General features: G+C 54.6%; 1 protein-coding gene across 1 annotated transcript in view; it reads left to right on the forward strand.

Moving 5' to 3' along the window:
• VRK1 (VRK serine/threonine kinase 1) overlaps positions 1–27726 on the forward strand; it is a 41898-nt gene extending 14172 nt beyond the window's left edge. The window contains exons 4-13 of the mRNA XM_075531466.1: positions 8830–8899; positions 9762–9849; positions 14613–14721; positions 14873–14965; positions 16955–17087; positions 18483–18603; positions 18793–18851; positions 20463–20641; positions 24724–24814; positions 27524–27726. Coding sequence (XP_075387581.1) covers positions 8830–8899; positions 9762–9849; positions 14613–14721; positions 14873–14965; positions 16955–17087; positions 18483–18603; positions 18793–18851; positions 20463–20641; positions 24724–24814; positions 27524–27555 — 975 coding nt within the window. The 3' untranslated portion in view covers positions 27556–27726. The remainder of the gene's footprint in view (positions 1–8829; positions 8900–9761; positions 9850–14612; positions 14722–14872; positions 14966–16954; positions 17088–18482; positions 18604–18792; positions 18852–20462; positions 20642–24723; positions 24815–27523) is intronic.
• Positions 27727–27936: the final 210 nt, after the last annotated feature.

Consider the following 27936-nt stretch of genomic DNA (forward strand, 5'->3'; position numbering starts at 1 on the left):
CAGACAGCACTCCTTTTATCTATCCAGCCATCCCACGATGCAAAAAATCACTGCACATCTGTGTGTAACTTGCATTCCAAAGGCCTGTTCTTTGCTGAATTAGAGTGGCACTCGGGGTGGGGTAGGGGTGGGTATGAATTGAAGCATCCCCAGCCCAGTGCCCTCATGTCAGTCCTGGCTCATAGCACCCCTGTAACACTGCGCGCAGCCCTCTCAGTGTTCCAAGTCTCATTCATGGGAGCAGGCAGCTCATGAGGAGTCCCGGGCTTCCAAGCTCCTCAGTTGGCGGCTGAACTCAGGCCTGGACCCGAGGGTCAGCACAGAGCGATGAAGTTGGACTCTCATAATCCGTACTGGCTCACTGCTGACTCAGTGGTGGCGGCAGCAGATCAGTGCATTTTACACGTGTGCTCTCTCAGGGGAGTCTCTCTGGCGTTGCCTCTGTACCTGCACTTCACTGATTTCCCCCCGGTTTGTTTATTCCTCGTTTCTAAACCTCTTCTTGAGTTGTGATCACTGTGCGCCTTTCACAAGCTGAAGTCAGTGTGTGTCTTGAGTGAAGTTTGGCCACTCAACTGCTTTCATTATAAATCAATGGATTAGTCAGCTTTCTGCACCTGGTGTTTGTGTATGCTCCCTATCCCCTAAAATTCCTTCATTTGTGGGAAGAGATGCATATCCGTCACCTGGGAGAACTGCATAGCACAGCACCCCCCCTTTCTAGAGGCTGTGCACTGGTTACCTAGGGACTTTGACCTTTCTTTCTAGCACGTTCCATTGTGCCGGTTGGCCACACTGTGCCTTCCTTTGAGAAGGGCCTTGCCCACCTGCTTCCCGCGCTCCTGGTTTTGCTTATTGTAGCTGAGCATGGACTCTGGCTCATGGCTCTGCATACAGGTCCTCAGACAAGGCGGTCTCCGTCCGAGGCTGGCCTGCTGAGTCTCTGAAGAGGTCTTTTCTGTGCCAGGTGGGACTGGCCCTGAACCTTCTCTCCCCACCTGTTACCTGTCACTGTGAGGGTCAGGCCCACTTGGCACTCTTGGCATGTACCCCCTGGCCAAGGCCAAGGGGTCTTCCTTGTCTTTGTGCAGGAGGGGTCCTGGCCTTTCTGTTTGCTAACTTAGACCCTTGTGACCGCAGTCTTGGGTCATGGTTACGCGGTGTCCCAGAACGAGAGCTGAGAAGCACTTCCTGTGGCCCCTGCCAGACTTTGGTGTGATCCTAGGACTTCTTCTGCCATGCGTGGGCAAGCTCACCAGCGGTGTCCTCCATGCTTTTGACCTTGTTCATGTTTCACACTTACTGGCATGAACTCACTCATGTTTTCTTGTTGCCCTTTTAAATTTTGAAGGGCCAGCAGTCTTGTCTTTGTCTTGTTTGTGATGTTGGCAGTCTGGGCTCACTGCACACACACACACACACACACACACACACACACACCCCTTACACACCCATACCACTCACAAGCACACCCCTTACACACCCACACCACTCACACAAATGCATACCACACTCACACCCACGTACTCACATACACGTTAGCCTCCCTAGTTGTCAGTTTTATTAATCTTAAAAAAGGAAGATTTTGTTTTATTGATCCTTCCCCTTGTCCATTTTCTATTTCGTTGATTTCTCTTTTTATTCTGCTTCTGTTTTCTTTATGTTTCATCTGCTTTTCCTGTCTAGCCTACTGTGGTGAAAGGTTAGGTCAGGGTTGGCACTGTTTTTCTGGAAAGGGCAGGTAGTACTTTGGACGACCCATCCTGCTGGTGTAGGGCCGGCCACTGAGAGCTATGGTGGCCAATGAAGCGACATCCATGTGGGGCCCCTGGGCCCTAGTTTGCTGAGCCCTGGCTTAGATCATTGAGTAAGATTCTTTCTGATAAACTGTAGAGATCCACTTTGTCCTTAACACATTTTCCTCTTATGTTTTCATTATTATTCATGTAAATTCTAATTTCCCTTCCAATTTTTTTTAAACACATGAGTGTTCAGAAGTATGTTGCTTAATTTGTCAAACATGGGGCACTTGATTTCCGCGGTAACTGTTGTGGTCAGCGTGACATGACCCGGGCAGCGCGTGGAAGACTGCGAGCTCCTGGGCTTGCGTGTGCCCTTCTGTCCGTGCCATTAGGTTGGAAAGTGCCGCTGCTGCTCTCGGTTGCATTGCTTTGTTCTGTGTTCGCTGGGAACACACATGCAGGATGGCTTCTCCTTCGTTAATCCACTCAGCATGAAATGCCACTTTTTATTCCTGGTAACGCCTTTTTACCTCAAGTCCATTTTGATACTAAAAGCTCTCACGTCCTCCTCTCAAGATTAGTGTTTGAACAGTTTAGCTTTCCCTATCCCTCTCTTTCTAGCCTTGTCGTGCATGTGTGGTTCATGGGCACTTCTACTAAACAGTTCATGCAGTTAGATCTTCCTGCTAACAAGTTCCAGCCTGACAATTTCTGTTCTTCATTGGAGTATGTATTTCGTTTACGTTTAGTGTAGTGATCGATATGACTGTGATCTTGCTGTTTATTTTCCATCTGCCAGTCTGGTCTCTGTTCTTTCTAACTCGTTTCCAGCCTGAGCACTACCTAGGTTGCATCATCTTGTCTTTGACTTCTTAGCTATGTACGCCTTTTAAATGCCTTCCTTTCTAAGAGCTCTAAGGGCATGGTCTGGATTCAGCTAATACACTGCTTGGCATGGAGCCTGAGAATCGGACAGCAGCTGACGTCTGTTTCCTCTAGTCCTTGGCATTCCTGTTGTCACTGACTTTCGTCTGCTTGCTTCATAAACCCTGTGAGCTGCTGCCGTTCCTGGTTCATACCGCGATCACACCTGGGTGTGGAGCCGGCTGTTCAGGTGCCTTACTTCGGCGTGGCCACTGATGGCTTGGGTTATTCAGATGCCATCTGCTGTGTTATGCGGCCCCCACACTGTCACCTCTGTTGTACCCCCTGCCTTCTTGTGGGTTGATGATGAGGGCACTTCACAAAAGGGGTGGGGATTCTGTCAGCTTTCGTCCTGTGAGCTTTTTGAAGCCCTCGCATGTGACTTAGGGGTTTCATAATGTCTCCACTATTGACTTTCTGTCTGTGTCTTCATAAGGGTTAAAAATTTGATTCCATTGAGAGGGTAAAGCAGAGTATCACACAAAACCATAGAAAGAAGATCAGACCGTGACCCTCCATCCACCTGGTTGTCCCTGCTCCTGACCTCTAAGCCCTGGACTGACACCACATCGGAGCAGCAGGCTGGGCCTGCCAGGGGCTCCTCTCCCCTCCTTTCCGAGGCTCTGAGTTGAGGACCAGGACTGAGCAGGGCTGCAGGAGGGTGGAGTGAGATGCTCACAGGGAGCTGTCACTGCCCTCGGACTGCCGTGGTCGGGGGAGAGGCAGCAGTTCATGGGGCAGTTTCCTGTCCCTTTCTCACCATGGTGGTTTCCCACTTCTTAGAACTCCTTCCTAACAAGCTCCTGGGTCTGTCCTGCATCCTTGCAGGCAGTTTATGGAGACAACTCCTTTGCCTCAGACAGGTAGTTGCTGCGACCCCTGAGCTGGCTTCTCTCCCTGGAATCTCACCGGTTCAACAGATCACTTCTGAAGCCACTGCTTTGTGGGGACCGTGTTCTGGAGGCGCCCAGGACAGGTGTATTGCCCGGGAGCTAGTTTGCAGCACCCCAGTTCGTTTGGTTGGAGTCGCCCAGAGCACGTATGAAGTGGGGCCTTCCTAGCAGTGCTGAAAAGGCCCAGAGCAGAAAGAGCAGTAGGGGTTCGTTGGCCAGGTTGGGAGGGAGCACATGACGAGGGACTAGACGTGAGCCTGCGTTTTCCTCTTGGGGTGCTTAAAATGTCCTCACTGATTGTGGGTACCCTGCGTGGGTGCCAGCCGTCACATAGAGGCTCTGGGAGCAGGGTCAGTCGTTCAAGAGCAAAGCTACTTTTCCTCAACCAGTCTCTGCCTGCTCCCTTCCAGTGGTTGCCGGCACCACCCACCGGCCCCATCCTTGCCCAGGAGCCAGCGGAGAGATCCTTCTCGGGTTACTGAGGGGTGGGGATGCGAGGGTGCTCTTGGTTTTTGTCACTGCTGTGTCCCTGCAAGGTGGCCATAGGCAGGGACACAGCAGTGACAAAACCACCGGTCGCTCCTGACGCTGCGTCAAAACCATAACTGTTGTTATGAGACCCCTCACATTTTCACCTCTGCTGTGTCCCCTGATGTTGAATGGTTGTCCTCGCCCTGCCTCAGCTTGGCCTCTGTTCCTGTGGTCCTCCTGCCCTCCTGCTCCCCAGGATTTCTGAGCTCCACAGCTGCTCTGAGTTTGCTCAAGCCCGTGAGCATGCCCGCCCTCTCCCCACTATCCTACCTCTGCCCTCTGTTTCCCCTGGCACCTCTTGCTTGCCCTCCTCCTTTGTCCTCAGCTCCACGGCCACGCCACATCTCACTACTTCTGCACACGCCCTCCTTGGGTTCAAAGATTCATGTTCTGCTCAGCTTATCTGTGCTGTTTGATTTCAGCTGCCAGTTACGGGCCCTTGCTGGCCGCCTGGCCATCTGGTGCTGACCACGGTCTGTGCTCTGTAGCTTATCCTGCTGGGAGCATCTGCCAGCTCTCAAGCCCCCTCCGTGGATTCCCTGAGACAGAACTGGAAGCTGGGACCCACCAGTGCAAGGCAGCAGCCTGTCAGAGGGGGCAGTCCACCCACTGCCAGTGGGTTGTTTCCTTGCTCTGCATTCTGACCTGCTACCCTGTTGGCAGAGTAGAGCTGCTCCCTGGGGCTTGCAGTGACACTGCATATCTTTATGGGAGCAGACAGCCCCTTCTTTCTTCCTTGGTGTGGCTGCTGGGTTTGAACTTCTGATCTGGCTGTTAGCAGCCCAGTGAGCAACCCACGGGGCCCCAAGGTTCCTGGCATTGAAGGACGATGCACACATTTTCTGCTGACAGTGTGCGCTAGAAAGGGGGTAGAAAAGGCCCGTCATGGTTGTGAAACTGGAGAGTTGGAGAAGCAAGACTTCCCCTCAGGGGCCTGATGACACTCCCCCCCCCCAGCTGCCCACACTTCTCGCTGCCCTCGCCCCGAGCTCCAGGACCTGATAGTGGCTTATGCCTCCAGCCCTCACTTGTCCTGTCCACTCAGGTGCCTGCAGGGGCACATGTGCTGTCTCCTCCTGCTGCTGCTGCCTCCAGGAAGAAAACCTGGGCTGCCAGGGGCCCCGGTCTGGCCAAGGGCTCTGTTCTGTCCGTCGGGAAAACAGAAGGCCCCATGTTTAAACACATGTTTTGGAAACCCTTTATTCAATCTGAAGACGGGCACAGACTGTCTGGATGAAGGATGCCTGGCCCTCCTGGTGGATTCAGGGTTCGTTGCAGCCAGCCTCCCTGCTGCTGGAGCCTGGGACAGGATGCAGTGCTGCCCACAGGGCGGATGGAGCCTCTCGCCTGCTGGTGGGCTGCAGACTGGAAAGGCACTCAGGATGGCCTGCCTCTGGGCGGGGGCAGCACTCGGGACTCCAGAACAGGCAATCCAGTGACCCAGTTCCCATTAGTTCCCTTTGAGAGCTCCCTGGTGAGCCCCTGTGCCCCAGGTCCCTGGCCTGGCTGGAGGCCCCTGCCTGCACCGATCCACTCCGTGACAGTGCCTGAGGGGTCACCACAGGCTCTGGAGGTGGGGCACTGAGTGGAGCGGGCTCCTCCGGGAATCAGTGTCCTCTGGCAGGCCGCATCTTACTGGCTTGCAGTGTGAAGGCTGGATGCTCCTTCCTGTGCTTGGAGTGGACCCTTTTCCTGAGGGCCCTTCATTTTGGCTTTTTCTTTCTCGTTTGTGGAAAAACACATCTTTTAAAGTATTCTGCTGACTGTTCCACCCGGGGAAAGAAAGTTCTTACGATTAAATTGGGTCATTTGCATGGGGTTGCAGAACATCATCTGCATTTGTCTTTGATTTGACAAATTGAAATATTAAAATATACGGATAAATGTTCGCTCTCAGGCTCTTCAGAGGGTTTTATTCGGAGAAGAAAGGACGTCTTTTGATGACTCCCCGTGATTTTCAGGCTCAGACAACAGTGACCTGTGCTCCCCGTGCACTTGGTTGCCTGGCTGGCTGCCTTCTCTTCTGGGCAGGAAAGCACCCCACCCCCCTCCCCTTGTGTGACAGCTGCTTGAAGGTGTGAATCACTGCATTGCTCTTCAATGTGAGCAAAGTCTTTTAGTGGTTGCTCAAGGTCATGTCTCTTTTCATGCCTTTTCCTCGCACGGTTATGGGGGAGAATGAGCAAGAACAGGCATTTCTGAAATCTTAAGGTAGCACATGACTTCACATTTCAGAGCTGAAGGCCATTTGTTACCATGCCCGGCTCAGACTCTGTGTCCCGGTGCTTGATCTAGGCCTGCTCTCAGTGGTTAGGCCCATGGGTGGGAGGGAAGACTCCCTCTCAGTGGTCTCTGGTCTGTGTTTGCGGTCTGGTTTTCCCTGTCGAGGGTTGTCTGGGATCCTGTAGGGCCAGCAGGGGTCAGAGTTGGCTGGGTGCAGTGGGTTAGCTCCAGGGCCCCTCACAGGCTGCCCGCTGTCTTTGGAGCTTTGCAGCTGAGCACCCCTCCCCCAGGAACGAGCCCACTGCCAGAGAAGCTCCTTCTTGGCGTGCAGGTTGTCCTTTAACCCGTGTGGCCGGGTCTGAGAGAGCAACAGCGTTGCAGGCAGATACTTTCCACTCGACTTGCTGCGGCGAGCTGCTCCAGAGTGTGAGAGTGAGTGTGAATGAGTGTGAGCATGAGTGAGCGAGTGTGAGCAGTTGTGAGCGAGTATGAGTGAGCAAGTGTGAGTGTGTACGTGCGTGAGTGTAAACAAGTGTGTGAGTACTGACTGGCAGGGGCCTTCTCCCCGGGTCCCTGTGGGCAGAGCTCTGAGGCAGCTTCTTGGTTTTGGCACTCAGGTTGGGGGCCCTGTGTGGAGTTTGGGGTACAGAGGGCCCAAGCAGCTCTAAGTGGGGCTGTGCCGTCTGTGCTTGTCGTGTGCCTCCGTCCTGTGTGACTTTGCTCCATGACAGCTCCACAGAGAACACAGCCAGGGCCGGCACCTTTCATTTCAGGGTGGATGTCAGGGCCCATCTGAGGCTTCCCCTCTCCCTGTCCCTGTTGGGTGGCTGCCTCTGGTTTTGCATGGGGTGGGATCTGTGCTCTGCTTACCCCAGGCAGCAGTGGCTTCCTAGCGTCTGGGAGGCCTGCTCTTCCCCAGCAGGCAGGTGTACACACACAGGCTGTGATGCGGGGAGACGAGATGCTGGTCTGTGTTCTTGCCCGCGTCCTTCACCTTACTTGGGCTCCTCTGTTGCGACCCCAGCGCTGCGGACAAGGTGGGGTGGGCTTGTTCCCAGGCAGCCCCTGCAGGGGCCACTATCGGCCGGTCAGGTGGTGGATGCCTGCAGCCCACCTTTGCACCTGCCGCTGGCTCCTGGCACCGGAGCTGAGGCGGCAGGACGTGCACATCACGCCTCCCAGGCTGTGGTGGGAGGAGGGGGCTCCGAGCAGCCGTGCTTGTAAATGGCAGCACCATCGGAATCTCTCACACTTTCATCTCCCTCTTGTCATCCTCGTTCTGACACTTAGAAGTCTCAGAAACACTCAGTGATTTTTCTGGTTAAAATATCAGTCCCGGTTTCTGCGCACTCTTGGCAAGGACTGAGCTGTGGCTCTACTCCCAGGGGCTCCTGGCTCCTGGCTGTGAGTTGCGGTGTTCCCTCCACAGAAGGAGCCCACCTTGGCCAGGGCGTGCTTCTGCTGTGGCCTTGGAAGGCTGGTGGGCGTCCCCTTCATGGCTGAGCCGGGCGGGCCTGCTGTTGCTGTTGCTTGAAGGGTGGCATGAGAGCAGTGTGACCGTTAGAGCGAGCCCCTCTCCCTCTCCCTCTGTCTCCGGGCAAGGGGCTGGCTGAGAAAAGGGGCCGCTATCGCCACCAGTGCCCCTCTCGCTGTGTTTTCTCTCTGCCGGGCCCCTCAGGGAGCCCTGGACAAGGTGTACTGCAGGTTGCAAGGTCAGCAGGTAGAACCCGCCCGCTGCTGCCCGTGGAGGGTTGAGGCTGTCTGCGCCTGTAGAGAGGGCCCGTCTCAGAGACGCACAGGGGCAGGGAGAGTCAGAATGGACTGTGGCAGGCAGGTGTGGGTCTGTGGGTGATCCTTCCCTGACCTTGAAGCTCTAGCTCCTCAGGCATCATGCCCCATTCTTCCTGGGAGAGCAGCCCTGAGCGGGTGCAGGCATATTGAGTCCTTGGTCGTGGGTTTTATAGCTCTAAGTGTCTTTAATATTTTTCTCTCCTGAATTCAGTAAGAGGAGGAATGTTGAACACTGAGCCACCATCAGTTAAACAAGCTGCTGCCTGCTGGCCCTCTCCTTCACTGCCCTCTCTGCTGCCCTGTCTGTCCCTCGCTGCCCAATTCCAGGCAGACACTCCGAGGATGTTGCAGGATTGTGGAGTTGGAAGCATTTAGAGTCGGCAGTGGGAATGGGAGTGGGCCAGCCAGGGTCTGCGTGTGGGCCTGGGCCCCGGAGACCCAGCGTGGTGATGGGCAATGTGAGGGCGTGCCTTCTGATTAGATCTCTGAGGGATCGCCGGTCCCTTGGTGATAGAATGCTCATGGCAGCTGCTGGTCTCTGCCTGAAAGGAACACGAGTTTGGAGGTTTTTTTGAGCTTGCGTAAAGACTGAGTTTGTATTATTTATCACTCAGAGAAATGGAACTTGAGAAATACAGAACTTAATAGACTCTTAGAATCTCTGAGATCTGCGAGGTTTGACTTTCTGTACTTACTCAGATGTTAATGAACTCTTACATTTTAAGGAACCCAGCGACAACGGACCTCTCTTTACTGAACTAAAGTTCTACCAGCGAGCTGCGAAACCCGAGCAAAGTAAGAGCCGCGCGGCGCCCGCGTGTAAACCTCCCCGTGCTCCGCGTCGTTTCTACCGAGACGAGAGCATTGCATCTTCCGTCTGGTTCTGTTGCCTTGACTGCGCGTGAGTTCTGTGGAGGTGGGGTTCGTACGAGAGAGTTCTCAGCATGTTTGTTAGGATGAGAGTCCTGTGCTGCTGCAGAGGGTTTACACATGGTATGTGGCGATTTTAGGAAATGGTTGAGAATTCATCCTCATCCTCCAGTGTGACTTGGGCTCTTCTAAAGTTTGGAGAACGTGACATGTGGCCAGCTGTCTCTCACAGTGGACAGCAAGACCTCTGCCAGTTGCTCTGCCCTCTCTGCCCTTCCCCTTTCCCACCTCCTCCCTCTCCCTCTCCCTCTCCCACTCCCCTTCCTTTCCCTCCCCTCTCCTCCCCTTCCTCTTCCCTCAGAACCCAAAGAGTCCCCTGGCAGGGCGGAGGCATGCTTGGCAGCCTCTCAAGCTCTGAGCTACAGTTGGTCCTGGCTGAGACCCTTCAGCTGGGAGAGAAGCGGCCAGCCTTGGTCAGGGAGGAAGCACTGGACTCAGCAGATAGAGATGGCGACTGCCCTGGTTTTATCTGAACTCCTTTGAGATGGCTCCATTTTAAAGGCAGTGCTGAGTTAAGAGCAGATAACTGGCGTTTGGGGGTGGGAAGAGCTCTCTGCTTGGGGGCGGGAAGAGCTCTCTGCTTGCGAGATGCTTTCATTGGCTGTCTTTTAAAATGAGTAAGTCAGAGGTGAGATCTCATTACTCACCAAGTAGCGCTTGCTGGTAGTGTTTTTAGAGATGATGCATCCCAGAGCCAAAAATCATGCGCCTCTGTTTTTACTTCTAGTTCAGAAATGGATCTGCGCCCGGAAACTGCAGTACCTGGGCGTCCCTAAGTATTGGGGCTCTGGCCTCCATGATAAAAATGGACAAAGGTAAACACCCACACTTTTGTGCCTGTCTCTTTTGACACGGCACTGCTGCTCCCCCGCTGGGCTTGAGGGGTACAAGTGGGCTGGCTGGGCTCTGCCACGTGAACTGGGCCCTGCCCAAGGACACTCAGAGTCCTGCCAGCTTCCCAGTGAGGGTAGAGGCACACGTGCGTGCTTGTGTACCCTGCTCTTTCCCTGTAAAACCAGCTGGGAAGGCAGGCAGCCCCTGTGAGGAGATCCCTGTGACTTGGTTCTGTATGATTTCACCTTCCTGTGTTTGGAAAGTCAACGAGTCTGAAGCAGTGAAGCCACAGCCAAACCTTGCTCTGTGGGACTGTCTCCACTTGGAGAGAATGGGGCCGTGGCTGGCGAGGTTGAGGAGCCCTCTGGGCTCTGCTATGTGGCCGCACTTTGTAATGACTGATGGGGATTCTAGAGCAAAGACTTCAGGGCTGACTGAGACCATGTGTGCAGAGCTCTGAAACTGGGCACCTGTGGGCCTGGGGCGTCCGTAGCATTGGGCCAGGGGTGAGTTGGTGCACAGGCTTCCGTGGCAAGTGCTCCTCCACCTTGAGCAGAAATCAAGGTCTTGTTCCCTTCCCTTTTCACTGCCTCATCTCAGCATTGTTTTGTGTCCCTTGCTCTACCGAGCCCTGGTGGTGCTGTGGCTTAGAGGTTGGGCTGCTAACCAGAAGGTCAGTGGTTCAAACCCATTAGCTGCTCCTTGGGAGGAAGATGAGGTTGCCTGCCCCCATAAGGCTTTACGGCCTGGGAAGCCCTGTGAGTCAAGATGGATGATGGGTGGAGGCCTGGGGTTTGGCTGGCTGGGCATGGTCTCATGGGGCAGTGCCACCTCCTCGCTCCAGGGTAGACCCAGCACCAGCAGAAGAAAATTACATCGCTTCCTGTGCATTTCATCTACCTGCCTAGAAGTCCCCTGGTGGTGGTGGTGGTGGTGGCGGCACATCCTACACCCATCCCCGTTGGGCCGTGTGGTCAAGTGGAGGAGGGCCGGGCACCGGAGCCCAGCTGTGCCTCTGTCAGCAGGGTGGTGTGGTCGGGGGAGGCAGCCAGCACTGCACACTTGGAGCTTTGTTTCTGGCACCCCGTGTCTCTCAGGACATGGACAAGGCCTGGCTTCAATGACTTTGCTGGGGCCCGTTTCAAAGGGTTTGTGAGCCTCTTTGGAGAGATGGAGTGAAACCCTTAAAGGCAAGGATTCCAGGGCCGGGCAGGTTGACATCAACCCTGTGCCACCCTTGACTGTGTGTGTGACTTTGGGGGTTCTGCAGACCTTAGTTCTTCTGTGAAAAGAGTTGGCATCTACCTACCTAACAAACCAACCAGCCACCCATTCAATCAGCCAACCAAATAACCAGCCAATCGACCAACCAACCAACCAGCCAAATAACCAGCCAACCAACCAGATAGGTAGCCAACCAGTCAACCATCCAGCCAGCCAACCAACCAAATAACCTGCCATCCATCCATCCATCCATCCATCCATCCATCCATCCATCCATCCATCCATCCATCCATCCATCCAACCAACCAACCAACCAACCAACCAACCAACCAACCAACCAACTATCCATCCTGCCAGCCAACCAACCATCCCTCCAGCCAATCAACCAGCCAGCCAACTAACCAATCAGCTAGACAACCAACCAATTAGCCAGCCAGCCAGCCAAGCAACCTCTGCAAACTTGATGCCAGAAAGTCACTTTGGTCCCACTGAGCAGACTCGGACTGCTCCATGGGGTTTCAGACTGCCAGCCTCTCCACAGCCCAGCACGTGCGCCCCTGTGCTACCAGGGCTCGCACTCAATGAGGAGGAGAATACATGGAACATGTCCTCTCAAAAGGGTACCATTCCCTGAACGACTGGAACTCCTGGTTATAGGTCACTGAAGAGGAGGGCTTGCCTGGGCCAGCAAGGGGACTCAACCCTGTCCTGCATGCGCCCAGAGGAGAGGCCAGGAGAGGTCAACTCTGAAGTGGACTGAGTCAGATTAGGAGACCCTGACTGACCACAGGCTGTGAGCACATGAAGTCTGGACAGGAAGAATCGGGAGTCCTTGCAGATGGACCGATGAGCCACATCGTGTCGCCAGTTCATTCTCATGGGCCGACAAGCAGCAGTCCAGGGAGCCTTGTGTTGGGCAAATCAGCTGCAGAGGACCTCTGGGTGAAGCACAGGGATCTCTGAAGGCTACCTGCACTGACCCAAGCCCCAGGGCCCCAGTGGCTCCTGTGCACGTGAAAGCTGGGCAGTGAATAGGAAGACCCGGAGGCCTGATGCATTGGAGCTCTGGTTTGGCAGAGAGTTTGGGGTCTGATTTGAGAAGTACCAGCAGGGTGCCCCTCAGAAGGGAGCCTGGGAGCCCTAGGATCGATTGCTGCGGATGCTTCACTGGGGCTCGGAGGGCATGTGTTGCAGCTCAGTCCAGTCTCCGGCAGAGTCTCCCGTCCTGTCACTCCCCCCTCCCCCCCATGAGTGAGCGTCTGCTCCCACTGCTGTTCCTGCACCCACAGTAAGGCATCTAGGGGTCCAGCTTAGTTCCCTTGGTTATGGCTGAACCTGGTGTGTGCCTCATGGCTGTGGTTCTGCCCCAGCACACAAGGACACGAGGGCGGGTCCAGAAGCAGGGCTCTGGACTGCAGCATATGCACGCCAAGGCAGACTTCGGCTCTGCCCGCAGTGACATTCTCTCAGAAACAGTTTTCTTCATTTCATTCTTCAAGGGTCAGGTTAGGCAGCATCTAGATCCCCCAGCAGCTCCGTTCGAGGAGATGAGGCCTCCAGTTCCTGTCGGCAGTTGTCACTCTGCCCCAGGGCGTCCCTCGGAGCTGGAATGGCCTCGACCCCTGAGGGTTCTCTTGAGTGTCTTAGGAACAAGAACAAGACACCCAGTTAACCATGGTTTCTCAGAGGATCGGCTGCTGGTCTGGTTTGCTCGGCCAGCTCGCTACCTTGAAGGAGCTTCTGCAGGATCGTGTGGTGCAGTCTCTCAGGCCCCAGGACGCCCCGAGGCTGAGGAGGGAGGATGGTGGTGAGAAAAAGGCCAGGCAGGCTGTTAGCTTCCCATCGCTGCAATCCACCTGCTCATCTCTAAAGATTAGAAAGCCTGTCTGGTGCACCTTCTGGGAATCCTTCCCTCGTCTGCCCTGTTACTGACTGGTTTTCCTTTCCTGATCCCAAAGAAGATGGGAAAGGAGGGTGATGTGTCCCCTTGGGGATACCAGCACTGCCTTTCTGATGTGGGGTGTGGGGTTGACTGGCGAGCGGGGAGCCCAGAGGAGGGGCTGTGCAGAAGCAGTAGCTTTGCCTCTTGACGTTGGTGACTGATGGAGGTGCCGGGAAGCTGTAGCAGGGTATTTAATTTACCCTTGACCAGGAGTTGTAGTGGTCAGAGCCACATGTCAAGACGACTGGAAGGCTTGCGTTCTCAGTCTCCTGTAGGTGCCCTCCGGCGATCCCACAGAAGGGGAGTTTCTTTTCCTTGGGGTGTGGCTTGCGTTCAGCATAAGCAGGTGTTCTGACAAAGCTCTCTCAGTCAGACTGGCACATGAGCCAGCAGTCGGGTCTGACTTGGCAATTTTGGGTTCATCAGCCCTTGCAACCACGAGAATTGGGGAAGCCTCCAGCCTGACGCCTGTCCTGGGAATTCAGACAACTGCATGGTTTCCTTGAAATAAACCAGTCAATCACTAGCTCTCTCTTCCCCCCACCTCCCTCAGTCCCTCCCCTCCCCAGCATGTGTGAGCACACTGGTGTTCTTTCTCCAGAGGGCCCAGGCTTGCCTCTGCCCCTTGAGGGATTTCAGTAACAGTTCTTTGTCTAAAGGCACAGGCATGTCACAGGGAAAGCTCAACATGACATCGTGCTGGCTCTGTCCAGGCGTCCTCACCTGTGCATTGGGAGCCATGTGGGTTGTAGGGCAGCTTGGCCATTACTGCAGATGGAGTGTTTGCTCCATAGTATTTCCATCTGGGAATGGTTGTGCTTCTTAAAATTGCAACACTGTCTCAACATGTCACCTGGCACGTTCTTGTCACCTGTGTTATGATGGAGCACAGAGCCAACTGAACAGTCCGCAGTGGTTCACGGGGTGGAAGGTGGACTGCGTGGGGAGTGAGTCCCTATGGAGTCTGGCCAGAGAGCGAGTGGTCTCCTCACTGATGCATGGTCATCACTCCCTCTGGGGACCTGTGAGTGCCCAGGGTCACAGTGACGCCTTCCACAGGTCACTTCAAAGCTCTCAGAAATGAGGGTTGTGGCTCTTAGGAAAGTAAGGTTCTTCCTTCCTCCTTCGTCTGCTGGCTAGCCACCGTGGGATTCACACTCCTAGTGGGGGGGTGGGGTCTGCCCGCTGCCTAGTGGTCGCTGTCTGATAAGCCACCTTGACTTTAGTCCTCCCTCAGCTCACACTGCCATGGAGTTGGTGCTGGCTCAGAGCGACCCTGCAGGACAGGCCAGAACTGCTCCTGGCCACTCTTTTCAGGAATAGACAGCCTCATCTTTCTCCCCCAGAGCAGTTGGTGGGTTTGAACTTTGTGTCACCACTTCACCTGGCTCCCATGAAGCTTCACTAGGGATCCCAGTCCCACTGTCCTGGAGCCGTGACTCACAGGCCAATGGAGAGCTGCCCCCAGGGTTTCAGAGGCTGCCCCCCTCTGCAGAAGCAGATGGCCTCTGGTGAGTTTGAACTGCCAACCTCCCTCCGTAGACTCTGCCTGCTCAGGGCCCTTCTTGTCCGCCCCAGTTACAGGTTCATGGTCATGGATCGCTTTGGGAGTGACCTTCAGAAGATCTACGAGGCCAGTGCCAAGAGGTTTTCTCGGAAAACTGTCCTGCAGCTGAGCTTGAAAATTGTAGGTGTACCCCTCCTCCACCCTCTCCTTTCTTCCCACCTGCCCTCAGGCAGGGCTCTCCCGTGGGGTTGGCTGGGTGGTTCCTGAGGCACCTGGGCTGGTCCTCTGCTGGTGGCTGTGGGTACTGCACTCAGGCTCCGGCTTCTTCTAGCTGGACATCCTGGAGTACATCCACGAGCACGAGTATGCCCACGGGGACATCAAGGCCGCCAACCTCCTCCTGAGCCTCACGTGTCCTGACCAGGTAGGCGCTGGCCCTGCCCCGGGCGCCCACTCACAGAGTGCCTTCTGGGAGCAGACCCGCTGCTGGCCTTGGGACGCAGCCCCTTCCTGCCAGCAGCAGTCCTCCTGACATGACGCATGTGTGTGGCGGGTTGAGCTCCGGCTCTGATGCAGGTGCTGGCACTCAGTCGGTGGAGCTGGCTGTTGTGCCGGAGTAACTCTCAGCAACACCCAGTCACACTCAGTAACGCGCAGGGGAAGTGCTGGTGACGCACAGCGGATTCCAGAGCGATTTGGGGCCGAAGCTTGAAATTGCCCAGGGCACCGATGAGTGCTGCTTGCCTGTCTGCTTGGTCGTTTTAAAATTTTCTTTGTTCAAGAAGTCCACCGAGTGTCACTGCTCTGTTCCTTGGGGAATGTGGTCTTTCCCATGGTGACTGTTCCTAGCAGAGGGTTTACAGAAGCGCCTGGCTGTCTAAGTGTGGGCACCCTCAGGGTTTGGGACTCGCTCTGGTGGGTGACACTCGCCCCTTTCCTGCCCAAGCTCATGTGCTTAGGCCTTTATTTGGGTCGGTGTAGTTGGAGCAGAGAGCCCTGCACCAGTCTCCGTCTCTGCTTCCTGGAGTTGAGGGCATTTAGTGGGCACCTAACCACAAGGTTGCGTCATCATTGCCGTCGTTGTTGGGCCTCTGTCCTTGTCCCCTCGTGGATGTCCCACCCGCAAGGATAGTTGAGACATTTTCACTGTGCTGGGTCTGTCAGTTTGGGGTGATTGTTTGCTGACCCTGTGCTTCACCCACTCTTCCAGCCCCCTGTAGCTCCCCTCCGCTTGGATTTCCCCTGGTTGTGTGTCTCGCCTTACACGTGTGTCCTCCCTGCCCGGCCTCAGACAACGAGGGCAGGGACCTCTGGCTGTGACAGGAGAATGCAGCCTGTGACCTGTAGCAGAGCTGCCTTTAAAGTCATGCTGTTTCTAGGTTTACGTGCACACAGTGCACCAGGAGCTGAAGTTGACTGGAGGAGACCTGCAACCTAGTTTACGGTGCAAGTGCAGCCCCTGTCTGGGCAGCCATAGCGCTGGCACTTCGGATGGGGTGGGGTTGTTTTTCTGGCCCGGGGGCTGGTCCCAGGTTTTACTTCAGCCGAGTTTACTGGAGTCTGAGTGTGTGAGCTGACTCCCAAGAATTGGAGCTCTGGGGAGGCTTGGGCATAGAAACCTAACCACACATCAGCTTTGTGTGCCCACCAATGTGTGTGTGTGTGTGTGTGTGTGTGTGTGTGTTTGTGTGTGTGTGTGTGAAAGAGAGAGAGAGAGAGAGAGAGAGAGAGAGAGAGAGAGAGAGAGAGAGAGAGAGAGAGAAAGAGACCAAAGTGTAGTGTTAATTCAAACTAAAAGTCCCAGACTTCAAACTCTCTGCCATAGAATTTGCGCTGACTCATAGTAACCCTTTGTGGGTTTCTGAGACGAATTCTTTACTACAGGAGTAGAAAGACCAATCTTTCTCCCTTGGACCTGCTGGTGGTTTCAAACTGCTGACCATTCGGATTGAGCCCTAATGCTTTACCACCACTACCAGGGCTCCTGTGTTAATTAAGAAGACTTAATTAAGATCAGAGCCTTGTCTAAGAGTGCTTCAGAGCACCACTCTCACGTGTAAAACACTTGTGAGTGAGTCAGAGCAGTCACGGGTCCACCAGGCCCACAGGCGTCTGTCTGCCTAGGGCTCTTCCCTGTGTGACAGGTCTGCTGGGTCCCATCGGGGGTGTGGGAACAGGGCAAGGATTGCTACAAGCTGAGCATGCAATTGTCTGCAGATGAGGCCAGAAGCGGAAGGGCTATGATCTGGGCTAGCCACTGGTCATTTCACCTTTTTCTCTAAAAGCAAAAGCTCTTTGTTCAGCGTCGAGTTGTCTGCTGCTGTTTCCCATGGGCTCCTGCTTGCTCTGTGGGCTGTGGGCTGTCCTGTTCCTGGGCCCCATTGTCTGGCGTTGATGGGCCTGGGCTCTGCAGGTGTACTTGGTGGATTACGGCCTTGCCTATCGCTACTGCCCAGAAGGGATTCATAAAGAGTACAAGGAGGACCCCAAGAGGCGCCACGACGGCACCATGGAGTTCACCAGCATCGACGCCCACAACGGCGTGGGTAGGTCTGGTGCGGGCCGGGCAGACTGCTGGCTTGCCTCTCAGCAGCCAGCTGGGATGGGCAGACTGGACTGGGGGCCACCAGGCTGGTTTTGTGGTCAGGGCAGAACCCAACACCATCCAGCCTGCCGGCTCCCAGGGTGGGTGGCCTCCCTTTACCACTCTGGGAGGAGAGAGCCTCATCTTTCCAATGCCTCACCCACTGCACCACCAGGGACCCTCTAGGGGTCCAGTTCTGTCTTGCCCCTAATGTCAGGTGACGTCAACCGGGTTATGTGAGTGTGCCTCTCTTCCCTCGGGCCCACCGGCTGTCCATGCCGTGGTCGGCCAGCAGCAGGCAGGTTCTCCCCGACCCCCTGGGAAGGAGTCCGGGGGTTTAAGTCAGGCTCATGTGGTGCCTGCTCCTGGAAAGACGGGGTGCCCCAGAGACCCTAGACAGCACTGGTGCTTGGCAATCGATGTGATGACAGTGGGTTTGGGTATCGTTTGGTAATTTATCTCCTAGATTGTGGGTCCCAGTTTGAAGACCTGATATCCACCAGTGGGTTTTAAAGTCAGATATTAGCTGGGGTTCCCAGTCATGGCTCAGCATGTCCTGTAAGCACAGTCAGGACTGTGGTGGTGCACATTGGCTCTGGGCCAAAGCTGTTGGCCTCACTGTTCCGTGTGTACTCACTCAGTCTCTCAGTCACTCGTTCATCCCTCAGTCATTCACTCGCTCAGTCTCAGTCACTCGTTCATCCCTCAGTCACTCAGTCTCTCAGTCACTCACTCGTTCATCCCTCACTCAGTCTCTCAGTCACTCACTCGTTCATCCCTCAGTCATTCACTCATTTAGTCTCTCAGTCACTCACCCCTCAGTCACTCACTCAGTTTCTCAGTCATTTGTTCACCCCTCAGTCAGTCACTCAGTCTCTCAGTCACTTGTTCACCCCTCAGTCAGTCACTCACTCAGTCTCTCCCTCAGTCAGTCAGTCAATCAGTCATTCATCCCCTCAGTCATGAACTCAGTCACTCATTTATCCCCTCAGTCATCAACTCACTCAGTCACTCGTTCGTCCCTCAGTCATCAACTCACTCAGTCACTCGTTCATCCCCTCGGTCAGTCACTCTCAGTCACTCATTCATTCCCCTCAGTTAGTCATTCATCCCCTCAGTCATTCACTCGCTCGGTCACTCACCCACTCTGTTAATCAGTCAGTCAGTCACTCTCTCACTCAGTCACTCACTCACTCACTGCCATCGAGTTGGTGCTGACCCACAGCATCCCCATAGAACAGGATGGACAGAACTGCCCCTGTGAATTTCTGAGACTAACTTTTTATGGTAGTGGAAAATGCCCCTTTCTCCCTGTGTGCCCGTGACCTCCTCTAACCTGCTGCCTTTGCATTTGTAGCTCCGTCAAGACGAGGGGATTTGGAGATCCTCGGTTACTGCATGATCCAGTGGCTCAGTGGCCATCTCCCATGGGAGGATAATTTGAAAGATGCTAACTATGTCAGAGACTCCAAAATTAGGTAAACGAGCTTTTTGCTAAGTGGTGTTGACAGGTGTTGCTTGGCCCTAAGAAAGGACCTTGGTCAGCAGTGTGGGCCTCGGGTCTGTCTGTGTTGGCTGTAGCGAGGTCCCGCCTCTCGAGGCTTTTTAGCTATAAGACTCTGTGGCCTTAGGCTTCACTCGGTGACACAGTCTCTCATTTTTAACAGATACAGAGACAACATCGCAAGTTTGATGGACAAATGTTTTCCTGAGAAGAACAAGCCAGGTAGGAAAAGCTTTTGAAATGCTGATAAGACACTGTTTCCACTGGGAAGAGTCGGACACGGGTCTGGGAGCAGGGCTGTGTGAGGGTGCTCAGGGCTGTGAGAGAGCAGTAGGCGGCACCACGATAAACCGCCTGGAAATGACCCACGGTGTCCAGGTTGTCGTACCTAGAGCCACAGCCAGTGCTCGTGGAAGCAGCTGTCAAGAAATCAAGGGACTAATCTGCTGCACAAGGCCTCTTGAAGCGGTGCTCCTCTGAGCACAGAGGTGGGCCACCCGAGCCTCACGTGCCTGCCCGTGCTGGACACTGGACTGGAAGACCAGGGGAGTGGCGCCCTGGGATTGCAGTGTTGGAGGAAATATCAGCTACAACCGGGGACAGCCAGGAAAAGTGAAGCAAACTGTCGGAAGAAGCGCAGTCAGAATGCCCTTTAGAAGCAAAGATGGAAAAGGCCCTGCCCCTTATCAAGTGAGACCAGTCCCTGGAGAGGAGCAGCATGCCCGGCAGGGTAGGTGGTCAGCAAAAAGAGGATGCTCTTCAGGAAGGTGGATGAACGTGGTGGTTGCACCAACAGACTCGGATATAAGCCACAACTATACCAAGGATTATGAGGTCAGCTGGCACAAGCTGGCCAGGGTTTCTTTGGCCACAGGGCCACTGGTTGTGAACCGACCAAGAGCACGTTCCCATCTCAGTCTGGAGGTCAGAGGAGAGCGCTGGCTTGTGCATATGCAAATGGGCTTTATTGGTCTGACGATGGGTTTCTAATGTTGAGAAGGGTTGGTGAGCACATTTTTGTGCAGGAAGAGCCAGTTCTGTCCAGCACAACAATTTAAATATTATTTCGGAGCCATACATCGATTTTTTTGCAAATAACGAAAGTTAAAAGTATAATGTTATAAATGAAACTGCGATACTTGTATTTTCATTTTCAATCTAACTTCAGAGTCACATGTGGCTCTCGAGGTGCAGTGTGTGGGTGAACTCCTGCTCTCGGCCCTGAGGTGAAACACTCTCACCCTGCAGCCAGCAGACAGTTCAGGGTAGGGTGTAGGCCTTTGCTGGCTGCCAGGACTCGGGATTGCCCGCCCCCTTTGGGACACGCTAAGCTGAGAGCCTCTCTGTCTGGCCGTTGTCCTGCCCCAGTTTACAGGGACCCCATTGCTCAGAGGCTGGCTTTTCTCCTCGGAGAACGGACCTTTGTTTTCTCTGTGTTCTCCCGCCTGATTTTCATCTGAATGATCTCGTCCAAGTGCGGAGCACTCCACTGCAGAGCCGCCGCTGCACGCAGGACATATCCTTGTGGTCATTTTCATGCCTGCCCCTCCTGGGCTCTTGTAGAGTCTTGAGAGACAGCTGTTACTTTCATGCAGACTCAGATTTTAAATGTCTGTTTTGTCTAGTTTTCTCACAAAGAGACACATATATTTTGAAGTCTGACTTAACAGACAGCTTATGCATTCAGGAGCCTATTTCCAGGGCAGAAATGATTGAAGATGCCTGTTGTGGTGAGAGGTGATCCGTGTATGTATGTTCTAATTTGACTGTAGCCACAGAGATTTTCTTCCACAGAAGAAACTGGTCTCTTAGTCTGTGATGTTGTTCTTCCAGATGAGATTGCCAAGTACTTGGAGACGGTGAAGCTCCTGGGCTACGCCGAGAAGCCCTCCTACCAGAGCTTCCGCGACATCCTCCTGCAGGGCCTGTGCGCCATGGGCAGCAAAGACGACGGCCAGCTGGGTCTCAGCCTTGTGGAAAATGGGGCCTTGAAGGCGAAGGCCAGAACCAAGGTGACCACAGTGGCAGCTTTCGGGGTCTCTGCTTGGTAGAGGGCACTGGCATAGGATTCAGTGCTCTGGGAAGCCGGTCAGAAAATTAACACTCAGACGTGTTCTGGCCTCAGTAGCGAGTCATCCTGTTCCTAAAAAGATTCTAAGGCAGATGGCCTTGCTAGCAGGGTGAAGGTTTCTGCCAGGGCCCCGAGGTGGTAGTGGGTGTCCTCCTGCCCCATGGCACCCTGCGGTCAGCCTTCTGCTCAGCACTCCTGCTTTCTGGGTGTGCTTAAGCACTGCATATGTGCCACTCAGCATGCTGCTCGGCAAACCAGTGTGTGTGTGTGTGTGTGTGTGCATGAGAGGGTGGGGGTGCGAGAGGGGAGGAAGGTCCAGAGCAACGAGCTCTGGTGGGCTGTCCCGCAGGCGAGTAGTGGCCGGGCTTCCTTTGGCAGTTCAGAAGGTACACAGAAAACTGACCACGGGAGGCTGTGATGTTCAGGTGACACAGTGAGGAGGACCTCAAGCATTTGCCGATGCAGGCCAAGGAGTGCAGCCTTCAGGACAGATTATGACTCAAATGTCCAGAAGACCCAAATTCTCACAACGGAACCGATAGGTAACATTGTGTTGGAGGGAGACAAGATGGATGTTGTCAAAAGGCTTGTGCCTAGATCCCAGTCATTGCACATGGAAGCAGAGTCAGGAGATCGGATGATGCATTGCATTGGGTACGTCTGCTGCCCAAGAATGACCTCTTTAACCTCTATGGCGGAAATCCCGAGGGTGGCTTGAGGTAAATGTTAGCTGTCCCAAGAAGTTTATCATACCTGGAATGTCTACTAGAGAGAGTAAAATGAGTAATTTCTTAAGAATTACAGGCCTACAATATAAAACAACAAATTTTATGCAAAACAATGTACCGCTTTGGGTACAAAATTGCTGACATAATTAGACCGCCAGGGAGGTTAAAGTGTTAAAAAGCAAGGAGGTTCCTCTGAAGACTAAGATGCACCTGGCCCACGCTGTGGTATTTCCGTCACCTCACACGCATGTGCCAGTTGGACACTGGCCAAGAAGGTCAAAGAACCGATGAAGCACAGTGAGAGGACCACGGCCGACGGCCGACAAAGGAACAAGCAGGCCTGTCTTGGAAGAAGTACAGGCAGACTGCTCCTTAGAGGGTGGTGAGACTTCATCTCGCATCAGGAGAGACCAGTCTTGAGAGAAGGGAGGACATCGTGCTTATTCGAGGGGCAGCGAACTGGAGGGAGGCCCTCGACCAGAGGGGCTGCCACAGTGGGCTCAAGTGTAAGGATGCCTGAGAGGAAGGCGCAGGACTGGGCTGAACTTTGCCCTCTTACACACCAGGTCGCCCAGGTGGAATCAACTTGAAGGTGCCTAACAACGAACTAGTTCCTTTTTCATCAATTGCTTTATGATGAGCTGGCCGGTTTTCTTGATCGTCAGTGTCTGGCAGAAGTGGGAGTTGGCAGGGCAGGCAGGTAGAAAGAGACCGGGGCTGGTGAGAACACTTCAAGGGCGCTCTGGGAGGCCAGGCCTCCCCTCCCCTTCGGGGCCCTCCCAGCCCAGGTGCAGGAAGCAAACGGTTCCAGATAACTTTGAACATTGTTGCTTAGCCCTGGATCTGCAGACAACAACGTTGCAGTGGAAAACTCCCCAGCTACACCCTCCCCCAGACCGGGGCTATAAAACTACTCACCTCTCACCCAGACAGTGTGACTTCGCAGGACCCCAGCTGGGGACCCGTGAACCTTGCCCTGGATGCTCCTGTCCCTTTCACTGTACTCCCCTCCCTCCGGGTGGTGGGACTTCTCTGGCCCCAGTTAGGGACCCGTGAACCTCTCCTTGGAGCTCTGAAATAAGCCTTGGAAGCACTTTTCTGCCTTTGCCTTCTTTTTTTCTTTAAATCTCTCCCTTTTTCTTTCTTTCCGTCGCCAAGTCTGCCTTGCCATCTGATCTTCACGGTTTTGAAGTAGGGAAAGAAAGCAGTTTTGAGGAGACAGTGCATGCTTGAACAGTGTTACTATTAACCTCATAAACGACAACAGGTTATCTGCATTGTCTTTGGGAATCCTATTCCCAAGCTCCGGGAACACTCAGAAAGGGGTTAGAAACCGGTTCTCTCTGCTTTGGCTTGTAAACTGTTCAAATACCATCCTTTTCATGAACAGGCATTGGTGACTTGCCGTGGCCGTGACGGGAACTTTGTGGGCCTCTCTCATCTCACCACATGGTCAGTGGGCCCGTGTCCGAGCCCTTCAGAGATGCCCGGGTGACCTGCCCCTCACTCTGCAGCTGCCCTCCTGCAGCAGACTGCGGCCACAGTCGGACAGCCCTGAGTGAAGAGTGCCACTTGGTCTCTTCTGTAAATGCAAGCAAAGGCCCAGGGAGAGCGTGCTTTATGAGGTCCTTTTCCGGTTTTCGGTAACTGGGTACGGCCTCAGGCCTGTGTTCCCCAATCGTGACTTGGGGCACAGAACACACCCACTGCCAGAAATGTCGATTCTGAGCCGGAGGGCGGCAGGGCCTTTTGGTCTGCTTCTGCAGACTGAGCACTGCCTGCTCTTCCTGGCTGTCACTCACCAGCACGGAGTAACAAGGTGAAGGGAAGCCAGGATGAACGCACCTGGTCCCTGGGGTGGGGGACCACTGAGGGCCCCACCCCTGGACTCCTGCTCTGGGGCCGCATTGTCACTCCTCCGCTCGGGTCTGCTTGCACAGAGGTTTCTGTGCTGTGGCCCGGCTGGCAGCGCTTTTGCATATGGAAGCCCTGGCAGGGGGCTGCCTGTGCCAGCTGAGGGTCCCCTGCCCGCTGCTGCAATTGTGTGTAATCATCAAGTCAGTCTGTTCCACCCAGCGGGCCTCAGATGGTCATCACAAGATAGCACACAGGAGGAGCACGTGCCAAGGGTCGGCCTGCTTATCCGAGTCGGGAAGCTGCCACCCAGGGCTGCCTCACTGCTCCTGTGTCTGGGAAGCATGTGTCCCAGCAAAGGGCGGACCTCCCTGTCTGAGTGCTGCCCCAGCAAGCCCTTTGTGAAGCCGCTGGAAGGCTGCTGCTCTGACCTTGGGAACAGTCCCAAAGGTCGCCAGCGGCTGTCAGCGGGCTCATGTTGTCATGCCGGTCTGCGGTTTCCTGAAGGCATGGGCTGCACACATCCCATGTGGCTGTTCACACAGGGAACTTGGAAAGCAGGTCCCTGTAGTTGGGTCCCTCTTGTAATGCCTGCTTGGGGGGTGTTGGGGAGCCCTGGTGGTGCACTGGGTGAGGCGTTGAGTTCCTCACCCCACGGCTGGCCAGCAAAATCCCCTAGCCTCTTTGAGGGAGAAGGATGGGGCTGTTTGCGCCACAAGGATGTGCAGGCGTGGAGCCCGGTCCAGCCGCTGTGGTGGGAGTGACTTGGGGCAGTGGGCTGGGGCTGGGGGGGATAAGCCCACAGGGTGGGTGGATGAGGGGTGGGAGAGTTGGGAGACGCTGCAGTGTTGGGAGACACAAAGGGTTCACTGAGCTGTGCGACATGGTGGCTGCTATGTGACCAGGCTTCTGTTGTTGCACCGCTGAAGTCTGTCCAGCTGGGCTGGTTATAACGGGCCCAAGCTCACACCCCCAGTAGACAGGCTGTGCAGACCAAGGGTCTCTGGGTGACCCTGTCCCTGAAGCTGTGTGTATGCTTCCTGTGCGCATGGGGACACACTTCCTTCCAAACCATAGGTTCCCAGTCAGCTTTGGCGACACCTTCACCACCCTCCCGTTCTGAGGTGAAGTGCAGGGTGTTCAGGAGCCGTGGTGGGTGCTCTGCACTGTGAGCCACAAGGCCGACAGTTTGAAATGGCCAGCCACTCTGGAGAAAGACCCACAGGGGCAGTTCCGTCCTGTCCTGTGGAGGCCCTGTGAGTCTGGCTTTCGAACCTGCCTTGGCAGCCTTCCTGGGTGGTTCCCGGGGTGGGACACTCTGGTCTGCAGGCGCGTTCCTTTACTGGTGCTGCAGACGCACGCACACGCGCTGACGGGTATGCTTGAAAACTGCGTGCTGGACGGTCAAACCCTAACAAACTCTCTGTCCCTCTCCTGTAAGCGGAAAAGAGAAGTGCCGGGACTCACGGGCGGCAGCCTTGAAGACACGACCTGCTCCAGCACCAAGACGGACGAAACCACCCAAGGCCGTTGTAAGTGCAGTTGCCGTGGGTGCTGCCACATCCCTCTCTGCATCCGGGACATGTTAGGCAGGAGGCCATGCACCCAGGCTGGGTGCTGCACGCTGTCCCTGGCCATATGCCGAGTGGTCACAGGGGCAGACACTGAGCAGTGCCATAGCAGAGCCATGCCCTAATTCTGCGGTCTGTCCACTTCTTCCCACTGACCCCTGCCTCTGGGGGATGGTCAGGATCAGGCGGTGGCTCCCACTGGTACATCTCAAAGCTCTTAAAGCAAAACCGTGTTGTAATGCCGGGCTAGGTGCTTCTGAAGCTCAGAAGCTTGTGTGGAAAGGGCACACTGGCTGGGCTCTGGCTTGTGGCTGAGTGGCCAGTCCTGTAGGTGGTCAGCTCGGGGGCGGGGCCAGTCCTGACTGGCAGGCACACCTGTGGGCAGCTCAGCAAGAGAAGAGCAGGGTCCCCTTCTGTGAGAAGCAGGACCAGGCCTTCTGGTTTGTTTCTTTTTGTGATTTCCGCTACTTGCCCTCTGTCTGTGACGCTGTTGGCCTTGGTGGGGTAGTGGTGTGGCAAAGTCAGCTGTTTGAAACCACCAGCCTCTCCTTGGGACAAAGATGAGGCTTTCTACTCCCGTGAAATGTTGGTCTTGGAAACCCACAGGGCCGATCTACAGTGTCCTATGGGGTCGCTAGTTGGCACCGACTTGATGGCAGTGGGCTGGGTTTGGTTGGTGTTCATTACTTGGTTGCCCCTGAAGCGCTTCTCCATCTCTCACTGAGGCTGCCGTGTGTGTGTGTGGGGGGAGGGGAGGTGTACACCAAGGGCAGTGTCTTTGGAGGTGGCTGTCCCCTTCCGTAGGCTCCTGCTTTTGGAAAATGGCGACCACAGCGAGTTCGTGTCACCCTCCTGTGTTGGCCGAGCACCACTGCCTTCTCCAGGCCCTGCCCCGCTCTGGGTACCCCTGCTCTCCCTTTGCCCTGCCGAGGCCTTTGGGGATGGGGCCATGGGCTGACCATACAAACAGCCCTGTCCCGGAGGCTGCCCATTTGTCAGGACATAGGCCTCCTCCCATCTGCCCAGGTCTGAAGGGAGCTTGGTGGGCAGGGCGGGTTCGGCTGTCATCTGCGCCCAAACATTGCATCGAAGGTACCAGACAAATGGGATTTGATGCCTGAAAAGTTTCACATTGTGCTTCCGTAAGACGTGATTTTTCACCTGCAATTATTGATGGCAGAAGACCTGTAGGTGATAGAGACCAATTCAGACTTTTGGACCTAATTTTCAAGAGATAATTCATCCAATTCTCCAATTTTCAGATTAACTCTGAGTTATTACTTAAATGCAGTTCATTTTCCCATTGTAATTCATTTCCTCGCTGAGTGTTTTATTGTTTAAAGTTCTCATGGATGAGAGCACTGTTGCCTGAGGTGGTAACTTGTTAGTGCACATTCATGTGTGTGTGTGTGTGTGTGTGTGTGTGTGTGGCTCACTCAGAGCAGCCCCTGAGCCCCCGGCAGAGCATTGTTTCGACTTTGGTGCTTGGAAGTGTCACGTTCTTCTTGAGCATTTTTACCCCCGAACATGGTTCACGACACTCAACTGTGTCCTCCCTGCGGCCTCTCGGGGCAGACTGTCCGTCAGCTGTTGGGAGACGTGAGAGTTCCTGAAGCCCGGGATCCATGTGGTCCGCGGGGTCTGTGGAACGTGGAACGTACCTGCCTGGCAACTGCCCACACCTGGGGACTCACAGAAGAGCGTCCCAAATGTACTTACGTTAGTTTCCAAATAGGAAGCTCCTTCCTGCTCCTCTTAGAGCTAAGAAGCCCTCATGGCACAGTGGGTCACATGGCAAGCTGCCACAGCAAGGTTGGTGGTTCAAACCCACCAGCTGCTTGGCAGGAGGAAGATGAGGCTGCCTGATCAAGTAAAGCTTCATAGCGGTGCTTCTTAAAGGGGAAAACCCAAGTTGACGTTGTTTGGTGTGAGCTGACTGCCAACTCAGTAGAAGCTAGAACTTCTTCAGGAGAAAGTGAAGTGGTTGGTCTCACTTTTAAACTGAAGGCCCAGTGGAATGACCATGTGCGGTTTTACCTGAGAGCCACACTGGTCATCCTCACTGCTCTGCTGTGGAGAAGCCACAGTGACCCTTCCAGTGCCCGGGCCTGGCACTGCTCCCTTGCCCCACCTCGCAGGCTGTGGCAGGGAGCACCATGCAACTGGGTGCAGGTATGGGGAGACTGTGTCTTTATGATGATGTGGAACCCACAACCATAGTAGTCATCAGTGCCGCCCACCTTGGGCCTCTGGGTGTGGGACCAGTATGTGGACAGCCTTAGACACGGTGTCAGACATGACCACAGACTCAGCTAGATGCAGACACGTGATTTTACACCTAGACACAGCCAGACTGCCTCTGTCTGATGAGACACTTTCCTAAAAGACTCCTTGTCTAGGATGTATTTAAACTCCTAATTGAAAAGGTTTTCCAATTTGGAATCACCAGGGATACTATGGCCCAAAGTGCAGCTAGGTAACAGTGGTGAGCCCTGCCAGGGCAGGGCTCGGTGCCGATGGTCAGTGTGCTTTCTGGAACACAACCTCCCTGCCCCAGGGGGTCGCCCTGGTGCCCGGTAGCCAGCCTTTGAAAGCAGAACATTTACAGCTTCCTGTTCCTTTTGTGAAATGATAATTAGTGATTTAAACGCTTCTCCTTTTTTCCTGAAGGTTTGCGGTCCAGAAAGAGGGTCCGGAAGTAAGCCCCGCTCCTCCCCTCCCGGACCCCTCCCTCCGCTGGACTACTTTGTGCACTGTTTAAGTGTCTCCTTTTCCTGTGAGTCTTATGAGGGGGAGGGGTGGGGTGTGACAATTAAATAGGTCTTTGAAAAGCATCTGTAAACTTTTTTTTAATTAAAATAAATACTCTGCCAGTTTGCTAATGGCTGATTTATAAAGCTCAGCAGTCTTCAGCCTTCACCCTCTCCTGAGCCTGTGGGGGAGGTTTCGGGCCTAGCGGGATGTTAGGGTGCCCGTTGTTCTACGCACCGTGCATTCTGCCATAAGAAGAGCTTTGCCGGGCGCTGGTTTTGTTCAGGCCACAGGAGCTACGCACGGGCTGTGGTGAGGAAGGGCCACGGAGG

The sequence above is a fragment of the Tenrec ecaudatus genome, chromosome 14 (assembly GCF_050624435.1).
Source record: "Tenrec ecaudatus isolate mTenEca1 chromosome 14, mTenEca1.hap1, whole genome shotgun sequence".
Taxonomy (NCBI): domain Eukaryota; kingdom Metazoa; phylum Chordata; class Mammalia; order Afrosoricida; family Tenrecidae; genus Tenrec; species Tenrec ecaudatus.